This window comes from Microchirus variegatus, assembly GCF_963457635.1.
Source record: "Microchirus variegatus genome assembly, chromosome: 7".
NCBI lineage: Eukaryota > Metazoa > Chordata > Actinopteri > Pleuronectiformes > Soleidae > Microchirus > Microchirus variegatus.
The window spans coordinates 4,899,956-4,921,812 of record NC_139808.1 but is presented as its reverse complement, the minus strand read 5'-3'; the positions used below and the strand labels follow the sequence as shown (position 1 = coordinate 4,921,812).

The following is a 21,857-nucleotide window of genomic DNA, read 5'->3' as shown; positions in this document are numbered from 1 at the left end:
GATTATAAACCGAGTCTAAACTAAGAGTAGTTTTTTTTCTTTTGTCCTCAGGAATAGTGAGAATATCCTCACACCCAAACCACTGCTGCCATATTCTTTTTCTCCTCCCAGTCACTTATTGACAGTGAGTGTGAGACTCAGGCAGGATTGATGTTCTTGCCGTTAATAGTGTAGCAGGCAATGCTTGGGCTATCGATCCCATAACCCCCTTTTTTCGAAAAGCCCCCGTCCCTACATCATTGGGATATGATCAGGAGTTATGGCATCACGGGAAAATAAATACAGGGACGAAAAGAGAAGAACATTTAATGATAAGTGCAATGTGATGCTTCTCCTCTCGGTGCTATCGGCGACCAGACACGAGCCCCGCGCTGTGATTTATGTCCTTTTACCCGCAGAAATAGGAAAAGTATTTTCAACCTTATTAGATCACTTATACAGTGCAGTCATTACTGGTGCTTATAGACGATGATTCATAAGGCAGACGCTGCAATAAAGCACACACACACACACACTGTTGCTTCTTTTAAGGGTCCAAATTCAGTTAAAAGTTATGAACAAACATCGCCAACTTGCTTAGATACAGTCTAATGCAGGGGTTCTCAATGTTTTGATACCTGAGGGGCCAATTTAGGAACCCAACATTGGACTGAGGGCCGCCAAAGGAAAAATAAACAAAGAAATCCTATTTGTAATAATTTTAATGACCACATTGCAGTTCTACAGTTTACACGTATTGGTCTGTATCCAGTAATGTCCAATAAACATTTAACAAAATTAGTAGCTCCTGGATGAAAACTATCAACTGTAATTCATTGCGGGTCACCAGAAATGTTTCTGCGGGCCGCCATTGGCCTGTGGGCCATTAAAAACTTGTCCTGCATACCAGTGCAGGTTAATTTTTATCAGATAAATGTCTTTAAAGACATCCAAAGATCTGTCTCTCTACTGACCCTTTGCCTCTTCAATACCATCATTTCCCCTGCTAGCGTTTGCAAACAGACGAATACAAAGCCTCATCTCATCCAGGCTGACCCCATTTCTCTCAATCTAATCTATCAGATTCCCCCTGCTGTGACTCGCATCGGCACCTGGCGTGTGAGTGTTAGGGGGCTATGGTGACACGATGGGCACAGGCTGGTGTGAGGAGAGACGTACCAGCGTCACCGGGGGAAGACGCGGGGCTAAAGGAGCCCGTCTTTGGTGGAGGCTGTGCGCCGTCACGCTCTTCTTCTCTGTCCTGTGGGGTCAAGCGTCGCCTCAGTGTCCCGACAGCTGCCACTGCGCCTGGGACACTGGCACTGTGGAGTGCTCCGACGCCGGGCTGCGGGAAATACCCGAGGGGATCCCGCCGGGGACCGTCTCCCTCCACCTGGAACGCAACTACATCCGGAACATCCCGGAGAGTGCCTTCAGCGAGCTGGTGCACTTGCAGGACCTGCACCTGTCCCACAACCGCATCGACTCGCTCGCCTCGGGGGCCCTGCGGCGCCTGGGCCCAGAGTTGCGTCTGCTTGACCTCTCGCATAACCTGCTGAGGAAGGCCAACAGGGACGAGTTTGGCTCCACGCGAGCGAAGACGCGCCTGTACCACAACCCCTGGCACTGTGACTGCGCCCTCCAGGAGCTGATGGAGACTCTGAACCTGGAGCCCGAAACGGTCAACGGGATCGTTTGCGAGAGCTCCGTGCGGGGAGTGGGAGAGGGGAGCAGGTGGGAGGACCCCGGGTCCCTGGGAGAGCACGCGGGTCAATCGTTGGTCAAACTGCTGGATTCTGGAGTGAACTTCTGCAGCCTGCAGAGGAAAACCACCGACGTGGCCATGCTGGTGACGATGTTTGTGTGGTTCTTCATGGTCATTGTGTACGTAGTGTACTATGTGAGGCAGAACCAGGCCGAGACGCGCAGACATTTGGAGTACTTGAAGAGTTTGCCCAGCCCACGCAAGACCCCCACCGAGACAGACACTCTAAGCACTGGTTTCTGAACCTCATTTGAACAAAATGATCAGATACCAGTTTCATCCAGACAGACTGGCAAAGTTCAAACTGCTGCGTGATTAAAATAATCCAACTGTGGAGGAGACTGATACAGAGGAGGGAATTAACCTTTTTACTGCCGAGTTTTTTTTTTTTTTTGTAAAACGTCTTTATATTTCTTACAAGAGATCAACCTATGTTTAATATTGATTTTCATATTGGATTTGTCAGTTTTAATGACAATATAGTTTTATTTATCTGCACTGAGACAAAAGACAGGAAAGAGCAGAAGATGAAAGGATGAAAATGAAGAAATTCTTCCTCACCGGTCTTGTTTTCCTTCTCGTTTTCCTTCTGCCACAATGAAGCTGCAGCCTTTTATCTTACATTAAGCTCTAATTAGGAGTCTTTGACCAACTGACCCTCATTGAACACTTGAAAGGCACTAATCAGCTCGAGTATGTTCACCGGGTTCAAAAGGATTGTGCATTGTCCAGTGTGAGTCCTCGTCTAACTGTTTATTTTAATTATTTTCTGATGTGTTCCCTTTTGAACTTTCCTTAACTTTCTTTTTTTTTTTTTTTACTATGAAAACACTGGTTCTTGCACAGATGCTATTTAGGTCTTTCTCAACAGACACAAAGACAGTTGTTTCCATGCCAGTCGAGAACTACCCATCTCAATCCACTCTCAGGGAGCCATTAGAGCTGCAGACGGACAACATTGTCTCTTAGCTGCAGGAATTATCGCTAAAATATCTGCGCAGCTGAGCGTCGTGTACGTGCAGCTGATCAGCACGGAGACGTTTTCAACCAGAAAATGAAAAAACGTTGACGTGAATTAGATTAGCAGAGCCGTCTATCCTGAGAGAAGCTAGTTTAGCTTTAATTAATCTCTCGAGTCCTGCTTCCTCTCCGCGCTGATTGCTGTGCACGAAATGTTCCCACATCGCACATTTTCCATTTAGGCTGTATAACTTATTTATTCATTTTGCACAGATAATAAATGGATTCCCTCTCCCAGTTGCTGCTTGCAACAGACAAAATGGGGAGGGGGGGTGGGGGGGATGTCGTCGACACTCAGCTTAGAGTTAATGGAACAAAACCTGACGGGATTAACCGTCTCCTATTTTCATTTCGCTTGAGTTCATCATATAATCATATTTACTGTGGCACTTCCACCGCAGCATTTTTATCCCGTCAGAGGAGGCTAAAATGCAATGTTTGTCATCGTTCAGGATTGATAAAAGGTCTATGGGTGTTGTTTCCATGTGGGTTTCATTCTCAATCTCAGAGGTCAACACATGTTTTTTATGAATTATCTCCACATTGCTTGTTCTTCAGTAAAAATAGGTTTGTAGGAATTGGAATTAGAAGCCATGTTGGCTCGCTGATAGCCTGATCGGTCAACTGTATCTTGATCATCAGGAAAAACTTTTAATTCGTCCCATATTTGGATTAAGACTAAACATCACTGCAGTTATAATAAGATTATTGGTATCACCGTCTGCTAGTCTTGTGTGTCCAGAGCTAACCTGGCTAATTTAAGGTGGTTAATGCTCATTGTAAACAGGGATCATCCCTATGTTCTCCAGCTCCTATGTTCCCCACTTTCCCCCAAAAGGACCCGGGGTTAGGGGTTAGGGTAGGGTTTGGGTAAGGGTTAGGGGTTACGGTAAGCATATGGATATTGTCCCCCGCACTTTTCAAAATAAACTGACAATAATAAACGATATTATAGAAATTTAATTTAATTTAAAGGTCACATAGAGTGGTCCTGTTGCACATAAATGTTAGTTATGGAGGTCTACTTACATATATTAACTTGTTTTTATGGTCAAAAACCTCCTAGTTGCTGTGAACTAGCCGATAGAAATCCCCTTTTCTGACGGTGTTTTTCTGCTGCGAGATTTCAGAGTGAACTTTCACCCCCAGAAGACAGAGTCTTGTGATTGGCCAGTACTATCCAGCACATCCGTTCTCAGAAGCGCAGCGCCCCCCTCTGCAACGGCGGATGCACTGCTCCTCATTATCAAAACATTGTTTTAACAGTGTTTAAAAATAGCTTCATCACGACTCCCCGCCGCAGTCCCTTTTATGACTTTAAACCGGAGTCAGACCCAGAGTCAGAAGACACTGTTGCTCGTGAAACACCTGCACAACGGACGTTATTCTTCTTCTGCGGTTCAATGTACGTAACCGGATGTGCCCGGACTACCGCCCGGAGCAGGACGATCGGTTGTTAAGGAGAACCGCTGCTTACGTAACTATTACGGGATTTTCAGTGATCTCGTTGAGCCCCGAGACAACGTTCACAGCAATGGCTGAACTGTTTGTTTCGAACCGCCAGGGCTTCGTAAACCATGTAATGACGCAGATACACATCAAAAAAACAGCGATAATAGGAACTTCCGGTCTAGTTCCGCTTTAATTAAATCATCGAAGGCAAAATGTATATTATTGGACTTGTTTAGGAAAAGTGGGGAACATAGGACCCGGGGAACATAGGTACGCTCCCTTGTAAACATTTTAGCTGCTAGTGAATAGTACGCTAGCATTGTCATAGTGAGCATGTAGCTCAAAGCACATCCGTAGACTCTCACTCGTGTGTCTTAATAGATGTCGTGACGTTTATATCTGTATGATCCCGTTCTGTCAGATGGTTGGGTTTTGTAAGAGCGAACCGTAAGATCTGCTGTAGATCAACGAGTTTCTTTGTCCTGTGTTGTGCTTAACTGTTCTCAGTGTTTCGTTAAGAGGAAGACTTGATGTTCGTCCGTTGGATGAAGATTCTGTAAATTTAGACGTAGATTGTCAGATTGAAGCTCGATGTCGATGTGAATGTAAACAAAAATAACATCTCTGCTGTTTTTTTTTTACCACAGGCTTAAAAGACGAGACGTGCGTGTGTTCTCTGGACACTGTTAATGTAACGTCATGTCTGTCCCAAATCATTCATCTGATGTGAAAATGTCCCCTAATACGACGAAGAAAGTCGAATATCACAAGAACCAAGTATGACGTCTGTGTGTAGGTCTTTTACTGTAGGTAGTTTCTTTTATTGGTGATGTATTTCTGTTTTGGTGATCACTTTTCCCTTTCCCTGTTTATATGCCGGTAATTATTCGAACAAGGACAAAGGCATCGATTGGAAACCATTATTAACTAAATAAACAAATCAAAACAAAGAACAAAGATGCTGTTCCACTTTGTTTGTAATGTAAGTTGGAGAAAGGGAAGACGATTCTAAGAAATTTTGAAACAGGAAGACATCAGTTCACAGATCGAGTTGATTATGGTTGACAGTGTTTGCAACTCTAGCTTGCGTTCAAATTAAATTAAAGGTGCATTATGTAATAAATCTCAATCAACCGGCCATAAAATCCTCCTAATATGTCACAGAGACTCAGGAATAATGTTCATATAACAAACTGAACTCACCAACAACAACAGTACAGACAAAATATTCGCAGTAAAAAAATGTTTTTGCTGACCGCAACTCACGTTTATGTTTTTAAATCATGTTTCGGCATGTGGCGCCACCTACCGCCGTCTACCAATCATTGCAGTCAGTAGAGTCTCAGAAAACGAAACCTAAAAGACCTCTGTATTTTGAATTTGAGTGTAGTAACCGTTTTTGGCCACATTCTTACATATGGCGCCTTTAAATGACTGTCACCATCAAACCAAATCAAATTGGCCCGACTACATCCATCCATCCAACATGGGGGGGGGGAGAACATGAACATGAACAGGGATATAAATAAAAAAGCAACATCAGCCTGTCACTTGGTTTTGTCTTTTATTTCCAATTTACATTAATTAAAACGTAACAAAAACAAGTCATGACCATAATAATAATAATAATATAAGAAGGCTATTATTACTAACGATAATGTTGTTATCGTTACTAATAATAAAAATATACACGTCCTCACACAAATGAACCCCTCTGCGCTAGCTGTTTATAAAGTGTGTGTGTCTGTGTGTCTGTGTGTGTGTGTGCTGAAGCAGAGGGTGTGCTGTGTGTGAGGGGACTGATGGGAGGAAGTAAGAGAGGGATGGGAGGGGGGGGGGGACTCAGCTTTCATGACCAAAATTCTCAAAATATTGGCCACTTTGTTGTTTTCCATAAAATATAGGATTTGTAAACAAAGGATTCAAGGGGGAAAAAAATGCCTTTAAGTGTTTTTTCTTTTTTTAGCGTGAGGTAGCTTTAAAATATTCAAACAAATATTGAGTAAACTAAAGAAAACATTGACATTAAATGTGTTCCAAATTGGACAAAGCCTTACATAAAAATGTAAAATTCATTAGGGATATGTTTATATGCAAGGGTTGAATCAGGAGGGCAACGCAGGAGGGAGGGAGGGAGGGAGGGAGGGTATACTCCTCACCCTGAAATCCAAAATCCCAGGGGTCAAAGGCTCTCTCTGAGAAACTGTATGTATATATACACACATATATATGTATATATATACATACAGTCACTACTAATGAGTATCTGGTTGTTTAAAAAATACAGACTGTTTTACAACAATAGCACCATCGCCTTTTATTATAATACACAGTAAAGTTGTGATACACACTGTGGTGGTGGAAATAGAAACATCTGCACTTTCTACAAAGTTAGATTTTTTTGGTTTAAAAGAGATTTTTTTTTTTTTTTAATGTAGTGGATATGGTACAGTAGAGATGGGACGGTGGGTTACAAGAGAGGAGGAAGTAAGAGGAAGTCGGTGAATTAGTTTCCTTTCGTTATTATGCGTCAAGTGTGGCGTCTTATTATCACTTAGCATCAAACTCAGTCCTTACTGCACCTGGGAGCCAAACCTAAACAATAAATAAATAACTCCAAAGACACTTTTCTCTCTCTAGTTCCCTGGTATGTTCCCATTCTTTCCTCATACTTCCTCCTCCTTGTTCATGGGTGTGGGGATAGGTTATGGAGTAAGGTTTTTTTGGGGGAACACCAGGTGTCCACGGAGGGGGGGGGGGGGCAGGGCGAGTTGACTGGAGGCAATGCTGGATGACTCACAGATGACAGTTGCTAGTGCCATTCAGTGCAGATATCCTACGGAGTTCGACTTGGAAAAAGCACTTTTTTTTTTCTTAAAAAAGTCCTGTTTAAAAAAAAAAGTGTCTCGATTTTTCTCTTTCTCAACTTTATCTTTCATTTTTTAGTTGTTTTTCTCTCTCCAAATTTCCACTTTTTTTTTTTCTCCCACTCTCTCGCTCTTTACAAGAAGCAGACTGGACCGACATCGACTCCAAACTCCTGGTCTGATCCACCAATATCCATAGGGGCAATGTCCACGATGGGTAGACGAGAGGTCTTCTGTGATCTGTATTCTATAACGGTCTTTCCCCACTGGCCCGTGTGTCTCTGCACAGAGGGCAAAAAAAACATATATGACACAATGAGTACGAGATTATTGAGTCTATTGAGTGAAAACAGGAAAAAGGTTATGGCAGCCTCACCGTGCAGCCGTCCTCCATCACGTTGTAGGTGAAGCGGCTGTTGCCCTCGGCTCTGATCTCCACGTCGTTGGAGCCCTGCAGCAGCACGGCCTTCTTCAGGTTGCCCATCGAGGCGTCCATGTAGGCCACGCTGTTCTTACAGTGGTAGGTGAGGTTTTGGGACGCCTCGGTGGACAGCAGTCTCAGGAAGGTCATCTGGATGGCGGCAGTGTTGGGTGCCAGGCTGTCGTCACCGTAGCTGAACTGCAAGAGACAAAAGTGAAGATCATGGTTAAGAAGAGCCCTGATAATTTGGTTGATTTTGGATCAATGCTTTAAAACCCCCTATGAATAGATTCTTGGGCTATATCTGGGTTATCGGGAAGACACAGAGAGTGGAACTTACGTGGAATCCTCCATTCATTGTTTCTCCGAACCAGACGTGTTTGCGGTCTTTGCTCTTGCTGGACCACCAGTTCTTCCGGGGGATTTTGGCAGGCTTGGACTGGACGCAGGATTCACCTGTCTCCATGTTGCAGAAGACCTTGATTGCATCAACAGTGCAGCCCTGGTTGGGATCAATCCAGTATTCTCCTACGGGGCAACAACAAAAAGAAAACATGAGAGATTTTTCCCCTTGACACCAAACCTGGCAACATTGCCATACCCCGATTTGACCAGTTTCTCTCTGCGTTACTCACCGCTTTTCCAGTCAGGGTGGCAGAGCTTCAGGTCTCTGCAGGTGCGAGCCGGGTTCTTCTTGGATCCCTCGGGGCTGCGGATGTTCTCGATCTGGTTGTTGAGAGACTTGAGGGTCGAGTCGACCTCGGCGTCGTGCTGACGCAGGTTTCCAGAAGCCTGGTCGGCTCTCATGTACCTGAGAGGATCCGGGGACTTCTCGGTCTGACCCAGGCCGGCGAAGGCAGACATGTCGATGCCAGGGCCAGCGGGACCAGGAGGACCGGGGGGTCCAGGGTTTCCAGGAGGACCCTGAGGTAAAAAAAACAAAACAAAAAAACAATAGGGAACAAGATGAAAGATTAGAGATGATCATAATGGTATTTGGCATGTACATACGATTCAGACAGTTATTTTTATCTGGTAATCTCTCCACCTGTGTATTTCCATTTTTTGTTCACAAACACAATCCCCAATCAGAGCAGATCCATCTCCCATAAATGGAGCAGGAAATGCTGCCACCTGCTCTGCAATCTGTTCTCTCCTCTCATTCCAGTTTCCTTGCCGAGGATTTGACGCGTTTGAATGATGCAAGCATCAAAAAACAAGGTGATGTGTTGCCAACGAGCTCTTGTTGTAATCTGTGTATGTATTTCTATTTTGTGTCCATCGCTGTGATTACACTCACTGCATTAACTGTTTATGCTTTTATTGAGCTTCATGGATTAACTCTAAATTAACATCTAAACAGGGTGGAATAAAGGTATATATTTATTAGCATTTTTTTAGTTTATTTTAAAGTTAAAACTGGGTTTTGACTTCTTAACTTTAGACTTTTCATTCCACCTTGTGTTGTGTTTTATTGCTATATTTGCTTTTTTCAGTTTTATTTTTGTGTTTTATTGTTTATTTTCCTTTTATTGTGAAGCACTTTGAGCTGCATTTCCTCATAGGAAAGGTGCTAGACAAATAAAGTTTATTATTATTATTTTTATTATTATGCCATTACCCAGATGTTGAATCTTAGCAGGTTTAACGCACTTGATACTTGTTTTCTTTATTTGTAGTCACGACTGAGTCATTCTAGCGTTGATTTATGAGTAAACATTTGTGCCTAGAAGCAAAACAGGAGGTTTTTAATTTCAGATGTGCAATTCCGCAACTTTATTTCACTACGTGCCTGTGTCGCTGATTATTTTCTTTTAAAAACAGTTTGTCTGTGTACTGACTATAGATCCTTTTACAATTCTGAATGTTTTCAAGAAGACTTAGAGTTTTTGTGTCTTTCAAGTGAAAGTATCAAATGTTAGCTGCACGTTATGAAAGGAAAGGAATGTTGGCTACAAAGTTTTGTTTTATCCTGTTTAAAAAGAAGTGTTAGTGGGTACATACAGAGGGACCAGACTCTCCACTGCGACCACGAGGTCCGGGGGGTCCGATGGGTCCCGTCATACCGTTTGCGCCATCCTTTCCACCAGGTCCAGTGGGTCCAGGAGGTCCCTACAAGTACAAGTGGAGAAAAGTTCTTAAGTTAACTAATCAGGACTACACACACACACATTCTCCAAAAATAATTCCCTCCCCTACACCGTATCTAAGAATGAAATATTAGAACCATTATATGCCTCAGATGAAGAATAGCCAATGACTCCCATCACTTTCCCAATCCATACTCCTGCTATTAGGCCTTAGATAGAGAACTTTAGAGTTTTATCCCAACCCTAATGTACAAAACTAGTCTGGTTCTTCTGCACTTTTTTTATTTTAACACATATTATGCAGCTGCTGTGTGAGGTTATCCATGTTTCCTGTGCTTATGTCTTCATGTGAAAGCTAATTTCCCCCCTTGAAACAATGAAACAATCCATCTAAAGCCACTGCGAGTGAAGAAAATCTTGGTTTTTTTTAAAAGTGATATTTCAATGATTCATTGCAGCTTTACTCACTCTCTGTCCAGAAGGTCCAGAAGGTCCAGTTGCTCCCTGGTCTCCAGATTGACCCTAGATCAGAGCGAAAATGAGTGGGACGTTAAGACAGGAACAGAAAAATGAGCAGAAAATGATTACTTCAACTTCTTTTTTTTTTTTTTGGTTCTGTTCAGATGCTTACCGGGGGTCCGGGCAGACCTTGCAGACCAGTGAAGCCTCTGTGTCCCTTCTGTCCTCTCTCACCTGACTCTCCACCCTCACCCTTGTCACCACGGGGTCCTTGGGGTCCCTGAGAACAAGTGGACAACAAGTGTTTGTGTTCTGAAGAAATACAAACCGAAAGCTTGCACAATCACAATCAGGTGTTTCGTCGTGCGTGCGTGCTAAGAAATATACATACAGGCATTCCTCTGGCCCCAGCAGGTCCTGCAGATCCAGCAGGTCCTTGTGCGCCCTGAAAAAACACAAAGGTACAGGTTTCTTTTAGTAGGAAGTAAGCAGATATAAGCATTTATTTTAGACATTTGTATTTGTGTTGGAGGCACTACTCACCGACTCTCCTCTGTCTCCCTGTTTGCCGGTAGGACCAACGGGACCAGGAGCACCAGTACCACCTGGAGCACCGGGAGCACCAACAGGACCAGTGTTACCGCGATCACCCTGCAGCACAACATCGGTGACAGGAAAGCATAATATGTCAAGGCACAGTAAACCCCAGCCACAGTACACAATCCAGTTACAACAAAGGTTCAAGACAGACGACAAAGAAAGTAGGTGGGGCGTGAGTCTGTTTGTGTCAATACTATTGAATTTTCAGCAACGTATACTAATTGTACAGTCAGTTTTAATTTAGTCGAAGCAAAGTGTCGACTTGACTGAATCAATAAGATCGTGTTCAGTAATATAAACAGTAACCTCTGACGTAAAACAGCAGGTTTTAATCTAAGCGGTTGGTGTCTGTGAATTGTTTCATGTCATTGACAATAATTTCCTGTAGTATTGTTGTGTAATTCCCACCTTGATACCAGCAGAACCATCTCTACCAGGAGGTCCATCAGATCCAGCGTTGCCCTGACGAGAAGAAAATCGAGCGTTAATAGCTTCCACCTCCGCTGAGCCCAGGTGTCCGACCGAATACTGACTAAGCTGCATAATGAGCTCTGCTCCAACAACACACACTAATGATACAGAATGCAAATGAATGCATGACGTGAACAGCGGTGCATTTTAAGGGATCATTATGGGGTCGTCAGATATAAACAGTTAAAAGCCACACAGACTAACATATTATGTAAATATGCTTTTAGGTGTTGGACGTTCTCTGACCTCTCTGCCGGGCTCTCCGGCTGGTCCGGTAAGTCCAGGTGGTCCAACGGGTCCAGGGGGTCCACGGTCTCCAGGGCCACCAGAACCTCCCTGCTTTCCGGGCTCACCCTGAGAGGAGGAGGAGGAGGAGGAGGAGGAGGAGGAGGAGGAGGAGGAGGAAACTCATTACACTGAATTTAATAAGTAATGGTGTATGAATTACATAGAAACAATAAGTGCTGATGACTTTGGCTGGTAAAGTTTTTAAATTAGATATTAAATGAAGGTGAAAATGGAGCTGAAGATATTATTTCATTATTATGTTGAATCAGCGGTGACATTTAATTAGCTTTAGATATCAGATAACAATAAGATCTGTGTCGGAGCACTTTCAGCATCCTTCAGCCGCTCTGCGACGTCTTTAACAGCGGAATTAAAAAATAATAAGACTTCCACTTTCATACTGAGTTCAATGAGCCAGAAACAGTGAGCGATTAATCAATAAGCGAAAGAGTTTGATTGTCACTTGTTCCAGACCTTCAAACCTTCATGAGAGCTGCTATAATAAGTGTAGATTTAAGATTTGCAAGTTAATATAATCTGGTTTTGGATTATAGTTCCCAGATCCTGGTTACTGACTCCAAAGCAACTACATATCAGTTCAAACATATATGATAGACGAGATTATTTTATCTATTTAAAGAGATGTTCTTTATTTTTCTGCATGCATTTTATGTTATTCGGTTTAAATGAAATACAAATAAGCCTCAATGATGATGAAAATGTATAATAATACTACTTTATCTGCTTGAGTGCTTGAGCTATTTCCAGGAAAGCTACCACATTTTTCCAGTATAAACATAATAATACTAGGATCGTGATTTATTTATTCATCGAGTCATTTGCAGGAAGGGTTCATGTTGATCTCTTAAAAGCAGCTTTATACGCAAATTTACCCACAAACAAAAATGATCAAATTTAGAAAGTAGAAACAAAGAACTCTGAATACGAGCCGCCTTTAAAGGGGGGGACGTCTACTCTCGGTGCGTCACTGACACTCTAACCATTCTTCAATCTTCACATCATTTATCAAAAGCGTCCTCTTTGCCTCCAGCAGCTCTGGGCTGAATGTAGTATCGCCACTGTTCTCCTGGCATCACGTTCGTGTGTTTCGGTGAATAATTGATGGTAAGGACGCGTCTACTGAGATGCTGTAAGGATGTGGATGTGGCTCATCGTGTCACATATTATTACTCTGTATAGTGGAATCAGTTCACACCAGGAGAGAGACAAAAACAACACGTAGCCCAATTCTGATTCGATTGCACTGAGATCCAATTAGGACAAAATAATGACAGTCCAGAATCTGCCTGGAGGTTTTTCTATCGTGCTATAAAACAAAATATCATCTTTCATTTCCGGGCAGATTATGAATATGAATATCACATCGTATGGGGCCAACCCTGCAGTTACTATCCTACGTATACTCACTCTAAAAACAGTGCAATACTAATTTGATTAAACCAACGCACTGAAGCTGAAACTATTATAATAACCGATAAATATTCATCAGTTTCAGGGTCTGAACTGTGATCGACGAAATAACTATTCTTCTTACTAATGAATTATTTTCTTTGAGCAATCAGTGTGAGTTTCAGAAAAAAGGAAAGTATGTGAGTATGTGTGACACAAGCAAACCAGAGAAGTGTTGACAATAATTGAGTAACGGGAACACTCTTAGAAATAAGGGTTCCAAAAAGTGTTCTTCTACAAGGGCTGAGGTTCTACCTGGAACCATTTTTTTTCTGAAAAACCCTTTCCTTGGTAACACTAATGGTTCCAGTAAGAACCATTTGGATCCAGAGAACCCTGGATCCTGGAGCCAAAAGTAGTAGTAGTAGTAAATTAGTATTTTCCTTCTTTGTTTTAATCACATTTTTTTAATTTAAGGCTCATAAGTGAACAACCAATTAACTGATAATGAAAACAGCCTGAGAGCTGCAGCCCTGAGTTATTATATGTAAGTGGTTGAACTTCCTGTTACTTACAGAAGGTCCAGGCAGACCAGGGAATCCTCTCTCTCCACGCTGTCCAGGCAGACCCACAATACCGCGCTGACCGCCCAAACCCTGAGGACCTGAAGGACCTGAGGGACCCTGAGGACATGGAGAAAAAAAGGTAAGACAACAATAATTAACAAGGGGCAAATTAATTGAATTAATTTTGAGTTTTATTAAATTAGCTTTTCTCCTCTTTTTTTTCATAATTAAAATGATACAACTCAATACATTTTTGATAAGATTTTGCAATGAAAATGTTTTTTTTTAAAGAAGTGATTTGAAGACAATGCGACATATATGGAAAATACAGTTTTTAAATGACCACACACACACTCTTCATAAGCACTCGAAGAAGTTACTTTTGAGTCAGTGAGTTTTGATGAAGCTGTAGATCTATTGCATGTTGACAGACTCAAATAATGGAATACAAAACAACTCAAATGTTCTTTCCTCTGTTGCCTTCTTGTCATGACACTTTTGCAAAGATCTCAAAGATTTATACCTACCGTTCCTCCATAATTGCAGCTACACTTATCTAACATCTATTTCTTAATGAAACCCTTCAACTCTACTTCATCTACAGCATCACCACAGTCCACTCAGACACTTTTACTGTTGCGTCCAACAGTAAAAGTGTCTGGTTTTCCTAATATAAATGGCACCAACTGAAAATCTATTTACTTTTATTAATAGAAAGCATTTTCATTCAACCGATGTCCAAATTATATGTGATGCATACATGTCGCTTGGTCTGTTTCAACCCATGATGCTTTGTGTGATGGCTGCCTTCTAAAAATGGCGATTACTCTACGTAGAAAATCAATTTTTGACGGACTGTCTAACCCATTCACTAACCTTGCCATGTCACACACTTAAGCAGTGGCTACTCACTTCTTTTCAGAGGAGAGGAACTTTAATGTGTGCTGCTGCTGCTGTTGTGGAGAGTGTCATTGCTCTTGTGAGGCAGCTGCATTCACAACAAGCGTCAAAACATTCTGCCACTCTAAGACGCCTTTTTTGGCATCAGAGAGACGTCGACTAACACTGTGTCCACCATGTGTTTGAGCACATCCACTACACTGACAAGTACCTTGATTTGTACATTGTGTGGAATTCCTGTTTTGGTCCCTCTTCTCATTCTACATCTGTCACGACTTTCCAACCACTCTGGATCAATGACTATTAATTGGGGGGGTGCTTTTTATAGGTCTATACTTTGCCCAAAAGACTATTTATATCACCTGAAAGTCACGGAATTATGATTTGATTGGGATTTATAAAGGAAATCATGGAACATGTGTGTGCACAGTTTCATAATTGAAACCTCGGGTCCAAGCAGGGACCGACCTCCTGGGTTGATATCAGCATGTTTAAGTATGTAATCATCTGTGATGTGTCATTATCTTGAAAGGACTTAACATGCGTTTTTGACAGGTGTGTGCATGTAAAAGCCTGGGCTCCTTTCATTAATCTGTCACTGAGCCTGCACTGCCCCATGCTGTCACAGGTCTTGGTCTGCTATTATAGTCACTGATGGGCACTGACGGCTCTGTGTCTTGAATGAAAGCGTGCGCTGAATGTGAATGTCCTCAGCTGCTGTGTCCACTACTCATAAAAAAGTGTGTCTTTGTGTAGAAAGAGCTGCGTAAAGATTGAGACCAAAATGTAGAAAGACTCCACTCACAGGAGGACCGTCCTCTCCGGCATCTCCCTTCTCTCCAGAAGCTCCGGCAGGACCGCGGAGTCCAGCGTCGCCCTGTCGGCCTGGAGGTCCACCGTCTCCCCTCACACCCTTGGGTCCGTCTTTACCGGGAGAGCCGGCAGGACCAGAAGGTCCAGGATTACCCTGGGAAGTGAGAAGAGGATAAATACATTTACATGCAGATATATATATACGGGAAAATCTTTGTGTTTCAAACTTTGCACTTGAAAGGATGTATGGTTTTAAAGTCAGAAATGCATACTTTAAATATCTTTCACATGACACTTATCTCTAATTAGCAGTCAGACTCATTTCTCACAATATGTTACACTTCCTTCTAGCAAGTCTGTAAATTCTTCCCACTGTGTCAGATAAAGCTGTCTGGAATCTGAAAGGTGTGGAAAACAGCAAGACTCCAGTGCTTTTCAAATGCAAATTAAACAATCTGTCAGCACTCAAAAATGGAATTCAGGATCTTAAAACATACAAATTCTGCTTTTGTGGTTTTATACATAAACTGTTTCCTATGGACCAGACTTTAAATATTAGATATTTGAAATATTATAACAGATACTGTGTGTCGTTACCATCCAACATTCAGATGAATGGATTTAACTTACATTGGGACCAGGGGGACCAACGCGACCAGCAGCTCCAGGGAATCCAGTGGCGCCCTGACAGAAGCACAGTCAGACATACTTAACACAAAAGACACCAAAAATAACATCTCCTTTAACACGTGCATGTTTCCATTGAGTCACTTACAGAAGGTCCCTGAGCACCACGAGCACCTTTAGGTCCAAAAACGCCTGTAGGACCCTGGCATAGAAAACACACTGTACGTTAATGACTGACATTTCTTTTTGTTTTATGTTGTAAATAATCTAGAGTGACACCCACTGCAGGTCCTGGGGCACCAGATGGTCCTTGAGGTCCAGGAGCACCAGCATCTCCCTTCTGTCCAGACTCTCCTTGTTCTCCTTTAATTCCAGGTTGACCGTCAGCTCCCTGTAAAGAAAATAGAAACAAAAAAAAAAATCACTAAATGACATATTGTGATAAAGCTGCTTGTTTAAAGTGGTGCTAATTTATAACACAGGTCTGTTTAGGAAGATGTTATGTTACAGTCGGTGAATCCACAAATATCCAGACACCTTGTATAGTGTAACTCATCTCAGCATAAATTCATTAGTGTGAGTCACAGTTGCAACTGAGCGACAATATGATAGAGTGTGACGTACGGAAATTTGTTATAAACACAACATTTGAGTTGATTCTTTTTCAACAATCACGACCATTAAAGATCATTAGTCTCATGTTACAGGTAAAAATGAGAGATGAAACACTGAAATCTTTAATTGAACATTTTGATTCTGTGAATTATCAGATTATTATAAAGGTGTTGAGGTCGTTTGTTGTATATCTGCAGTGTGATAATGCAATAATTACTACAAGAACTTAAAGGCGCCATATGTAAGAATGTGGCCAAAAACAGTTACTACATTCAAATTCAAAATACCGAGGTCTTTTAGGTTCCGTTTTACGACGTAACTGGCAACCCGTGGTTTGCGTCGGCAGCTGAGACTCTACTGACTGCAATGATTGGTAGACGGCAGTAGGTGGCGCCACATGACGCCAAAACATGATTTCAAAACATAAACATGATTTGCAGTCTGCAAAATGTTTTTTTGAATGCAAATATTTTGTCTGTACTGTTGTTGTTGGTGAGTTCAGTTTGTTATATGAACATTATTCCTGAGTCTCTGTGACATATTAGGAGGATGTTCTAGCCAGTTGCTTTAGATTTATTACATAATGCACATTTAAGCACAACAAACTTCTGTTAACAATACAACATATAATGGCAAAACTACAGTGAAGCCGTTTAAAGGGGTCATCAAGAATCCAAAGTTTCTATATAATACAAACTATTTACAGACCATAACTTAGTGTTCCTCAGATTTTTGAAGAACTCTTTATTGTGTGTTTGTTTTGTTGTTACTCACAGGGGGTCCAGCAAATCCAGCAGGTCCAAGTGGTCCAGTCTCACCTCTGTCACCCTGAAACAAGAAGGAAGAGATCGGGGGAGAAAGTGAGCCAGATGAACCAAATATACAACTTTAAATGTTTTTTTTTTTTAAACATTTTTTTTAAGAGAACTGGTTGTGATTGTGTGACACTTACAGGAGCACCACGGGTGCCGGGAGCTCCAGAAGGACCAGAAGGTCCAGATTCACCCTGGAAGGAAGCAAAGCATGGTGAGCATCACACACACACACACACACACACTATACAGTAAAAAAAAAACTGTCAGTGACAGGAATGTGCAATTCATACTTTATTTGTGATATTTTATTTATTATACTTTGTTAGTTGGATGTTTTACTGCACTGTATCAAGCCTAACTTAAGCCTCACTCAATGTATTTATCATGAGGTTGTAATAATGACATTAACCCTTTAAGGTCCTACTCAACCATTTGGTCGACCACACTTTAAGTCACTGTATCTCATTGAAAAAAGCATCAAGCTGAACTCACTAACACTTAATGTGACTTGTTCTGAATGTTGTACTTCATGAATTATGCAAACCAGGTTTATTATGAACAGACGTCTCAACTGTTTGGTAGAGGCCTGTATCTGAAATACTGTAGGGTCCAATTTAAAAAGTAAATACATATTCATTGTCGTTATTGTTATAAGTAAATCAAATAATAAAATAAAAAAATGGAAATAAATAATTTTTCCTTTGCTTTTTTCTTGGTGCGTACCTTAAAGGGTTAAGAATCATGGGCCAATTGCACATTTATATATGTAGTTGCTGTATATTGGTCAACATTTTGGTGTTATACATGTTTTAATCTGTAATATATGTTATCATATCAGTCTTTATGACACACACTTACCTTCTCACCGTTGGGCCCAGAAGGTCCAGGAGGACCGATGGGACCAGTGAGGCCCTGTGACGGAAAACAAGACAGCAGTGTAAAAACGTCAGTACCTGTGTGACTCAGCGTGAGAATTTAAATGTATTTGGAATTCAGCCTTTCGGAAGTGAATAAACCAATTTGTGAGAACAAATTATTTTCTGATTATTATCAACACTAAAAGATTGAAAAACAAAACAAAAAAACTCACTCTGCCACCGTCTTTGCCGGAAGCACCCTCAGGTCCTTTCTCTCCAAGGTCACCCTGTAAGTGTTCAGAAAAAAAACACAGTCAGTGACTATGTGACCTGGCAGTTTTTGAACAATCCTACAAATCTACTATGGTGATCTGTCATTAAGATAATTGTTCTAATCTGGCTTACTCTGTCTCCCTTAGGTCCAGGAATGCCAGCACCTCCTCTTTCTCCAGGCATGCCCTGCAGGCCGGGGGGCCCCTGAGCTCCAGCTCCACCAGCAGGTCCAATGGCTCCCTATTAAATAAAATGCATAGGAATGAGCAGCGATGAGTGGAGGCACGGACAGAAAAGGTACTTCATTGTTACAGGTGTATTCAGCAGCTGCTTTTTAATACACACGCCACAGGTGTGAGGTGAGGTGTTGTATTACTTTCTGGTGCAGCTACGGCTTTAGGCTGGAACACGACGTTTCCTGAGAAACTGAGTTTGACTTTTGCTTTAACGGAGAGATGAGTCCGAATCATTAAGACAACATCTATGTCTCTGTATGTCGTGTTCAGGGTTAATCAGGGGTTGAACCTACACTTGGCGCAGGTTTGTCCACTTTCTAGACAAAAAACTTTTTTGTCAATCAGGTTTGGTAAATGAAAAAAAAAGAAAGAAAATGAAAATGACATATGTTCCTTTTGCTAATTGGGCCACTTTTAACTCTATATTTAAAAGTAGAAAGGAAGAGTTAATCGTGAAAATACGCGTCAAAGCAAAGAAAGTGAAAAGCAAGGTTTGTGCGTCTTATCAGCAGTGCTCCGAGCTGCTGACTCACACTGGAGATCAGACGCACAAACACCAATTCCGCCGCTTATCTCCAGTCATTAAAATGTGACCACGGGGCAAAGCGGGGGGGGGGGGGGGGGTTAATGCATGACATGTCTTTTGCCACACTCTCTCAGACTCAGACGTCTGCATCCTCCTCCTCCACAAACTGTCTTACGTTGCTGCTCCATCACTTTCTCATGTCAGCTCTATAATCCTCACCCTCCTCTCTATCCACTCCTGTCTGACCTTTAGGTGAAGAAAACCCCATGAATTGGAGATTAAAGTCAGTGCCGATAACAGACCATACGAGGAGAATCGCAGCCTCTCTGAGCTCCTCCTCCTCTGCTCACAGTGACAATATGATGACTGCTGTGGCTGGAGTTTATTGATGCTGATAAACAGCAGTGGTGCAAGTAAGAACACTCTTAGAAATAAGGGTTCTTCTACAAGGGCTGAGGTTTTACCTGGATATGCTTCTGAGGGTTCTTGCTAACACTAATGGTTCCAGTAGGAACCATTTTGATCCAGAGAATCCTTTTAAACCCCTTTCCTGAATAAAGGGTTTTAAAGGGGTTCTCGGTAACACTAGGGGTTCTCCTGTGAGGACAAGCCGAAGAACCTTATATGGTTCTACTTGGCACTTTTTTTTCTAAGAGTGTAAAGTTTGCTCAGGATAAAATAGAAGATATTATTTCTCTTTAAGACAAATGTAGGAGCCTCAATTCTACACATATTCACTTTTAATTAATTACTAAGCTGATTATTTGCAATATTTATGGTAAATAATATGTTTTTTGTATATGTATATGTTTCACATGAATCTGAGTCTATTTTAAATTATATAAATTCTCATCTACACTCTTAGAAATAAAAGTGCTAAGCAGAATCATATAAGGTTCTTGGGCTTGTCCTCATAGGAGAACCCTTTTCGGCTCCAGGTAGAACCTTTTTATAAAGGTTCCACCTGGAACACCTTTGGAGGGTTCCACCAAGAACCCCTTTAAAACCCCTTTCCTGAATAAAGGGTTTTAAAATGGTTCTTACTGGAACCATTAGTGTTACCAAGAACCCTTGAAAAACCCTTTCTCCGTGAAAAGTGTTTTTCAGAAGCAAATGGTTCCGAGTAGAACCTCAGCCCTTGTAGAAGGACCCTTTTGGAACCCTCATTTCTAAGAGTGTATATTATATTATTATATTGTGGGAGTAGGTGGTTATGGGGCTTTATAGTAACTATGGAACTTTAATTGCCCTATGATATTTTAGGATCTTTGTGGTTAGTCAGACAACTCTCATCTCTCTACTCCATCCCACATTTGACCAAACTTGAACAAAAATACAGTGTTCAAATATAGGAAAAGTGTCTTGAATAGTGAGATTACGGTTAAAATATAGTTTGCCGCAGGGTGTGCATATGGTGTTTATATAGCCTACAATGAACGAAATCCATCCTTCAATTTGAATAATTCATTAAGCCCTAAAGCCTTGATAGAACGGAGCAACTGAAAAACAGGAACTAAATTATAGTTATGTTGTCTCCTGCCAGCATCATCATCCTCATCATCATTTATCTTGTCTCTTTAAATTTATCTCGTGACCTCTCGTGTGGCGATAAACCATAATTATAATCCCGCTGTGCTGGACCACCGGAGTGCCCAACAATCAATATGCTTATATAACATGACACATTTCCCTTTAAGAAAAAAATATACAGAGCTGCTATTTCCTACACCAAGTGCCATATAGATTTCAATTATACAGTTTCCCATGAACTAAAGCGACAGCAGGATGAGACGTGTCGGCATGTCGACGTGTAAACAGTAAACAGTGAATGTACGCAGCCAGAAAAAAAACACCCTGTGCTTATTTTTATATTTCTGCTGTAACACGGCATAAGAAGAATATTATTATGAGCCTGGGGTAAGAAAACACAGAATCATATCTGCCAGTGGTGTGACACCTCAGGGGGGACGTTAATGTTTAATCAAATCTGCCCGCTGGACTCACCTTGGGTCCGTCAGTTCCAGGAGTTCCAGGCAGACCTCTGGGTCCCTGCAGACCCTGAGGTCCGGCAGCTCCTCTCTCTCCGGGGAAACCGCGCTCTCCCTGGAAAGTGACACAAAAGTTGGCAGTTGGCGACCACGTCTGGACAATAAGTGGACTAGTATGAACTCAAGACCTAGTCGACTTACTCTGGGTCCAGTAGCACCAGCAGCTCCACCTTCTCCAGGAACACCCTGAAGCAGCAAAAAGAAAGAAGGTGTTTACGTCTCATATTGGAGCTACTTCAATTATTATGCTATAATCTGGACTGCTTGACTTGTCCAACAACCTCTTGCTTCCTTATTATCCCCATTGACTTCTGATTAAAGTCATTTCTTTCGAGATCCTGTCAGGATTTTGACACATAAATAGATGATTGTGCAACTTAACAGCCTATATTTCACCCACCATGTCTCCAGGCTTGCCTCCCTCACCAGGTGGGCCAGGGGGTCCAGGCAGACCCTGTGTACAGGAAACAAACAATATCAACAAAAAATACCAATGACATGGAAATTATAAATATAACAATATACTACATAAAGAGAATATTTCCATCAATCAGATAAACTGTGTAAACTACTGTACTTTACTTTTAATGTTACATTAAAAGGGTAGAAAACCTACTCACCTGGAAGCCGGAGGGTCCAGGCTGTCCTTGCTCTCCTCTTTCTCCAGCTGAACCCTACATAGATAATATGTATATGTAATAATAGACAATATGGTAGAGAAAGAAATGCTAAACATGCATTTGAGTTATTGGAATAATC

The 21,857-nt window shown here is 41.7% G+C and overlaps 2 protein-coding genes across 2 annotated transcripts in view; one reads left to right on the top strand and one right to left on the bottom strand.

Annotated features, from left to right (window-relative positions):
- Window positions 1–1,126: 1,126 nt before the first annotated feature.
- Window positions 1,127–1,987, top strand: LOC310929483 (leucine-rich repeat-containing protein 3-like; the record flags this gene model as incomplete). The annotated part of the gene is made up of 1 exon (XM_083892254.1): window positions 1,127–1,987. The coding sequence occupies one exon, from the start codon at window positions 1,127–1,129 to the stop codon at window positions 1,985–1,987; it is 861 nt and encodes a 286-aa protein (XP_083748380.1).
- A 3,869-nt stretch (window positions 1,988–5,856) lies between these two features.
- Window positions 5,857–21,857, bottom strand: part of col2a1b (collagen, type II, alpha 1b) — a gene marked incomplete at its 5' end in the record, with an annotated part of 37,191 nt that continues 21,190 nt past the window's right edge. The window contains 25 exons of the mRNA XM_083892605.1: window positions 5,857–7,364; window positions 7,460–7,702; window positions 7,845–8,032; window positions 8,140–8,428; window positions 9,509–9,616; window positions 10,063–10,116; window positions 10,226–10,333; window positions 10,445–10,498; window positions 10,597–10,704; window positions 11,062–11,115; window positions 11,371–11,478; window positions 13,398–13,505; window positions 15,094–15,255; window positions 15,732–15,785; window positions 15,877–15,930; window positions 16,012–16,119; window positions 17,118–17,171; window positions 17,296–17,349; window positions 18,017–18,070; window positions 18,249–18,302; window positions 18,421–18,528; window positions 21,055–21,153; window positions 21,240–21,284; window positions 21,499–21,552; window positions 21,719–21,772. Of these exons, the coding sequence (XP_083748731.1) occupies window positions 7,218–7,364; window positions 7,460–7,702; window positions 7,845–8,032; window positions 8,140–8,428; window positions 9,509–9,616; window positions 10,063–10,116; window positions 10,226–10,333; window positions 10,445–10,498; window positions 10,597–10,704; window positions 11,062–11,115; window positions 11,371–11,478; window positions 13,398–13,505; window positions 15,094–15,255; window positions 15,732–15,785; window positions 15,877–15,930; window positions 16,012–16,119; window positions 17,118–17,171; window positions 17,296–17,349; window positions 18,017–18,070; window positions 18,249–18,302; window positions 18,421–18,528; window positions 21,055–21,153; window positions 21,240–21,284; window positions 21,499–21,552; window positions 21,719–21,772 (2,523 nt within the window). The 3' untranslated portion in view covers window positions 5,857–7,217. The remainder of the gene's footprint in view (window positions 7,365–7,459; window positions 7,703–7,844; window positions 8,033–8,139; window positions 8,429–9,508; window positions 9,617–10,062; window positions 10,117–10,225; window positions 10,334–10,444; window positions 10,499–10,596; window positions 10,705–11,061; window positions 11,116–11,370; window positions 11,479–13,397; window positions 13,506–15,093; window positions 15,256–15,731; window positions 15,786–15,876; window positions 15,931–16,011; window positions 16,120–17,117; window positions 17,172–17,295; window positions 17,350–18,016; window positions 18,071–18,248; window positions 18,303–18,420; window positions 18,529–21,054; window positions 21,154–21,239; window positions 21,285–21,498; window positions 21,553–21,718; window positions 21,773–21,857) is intronic.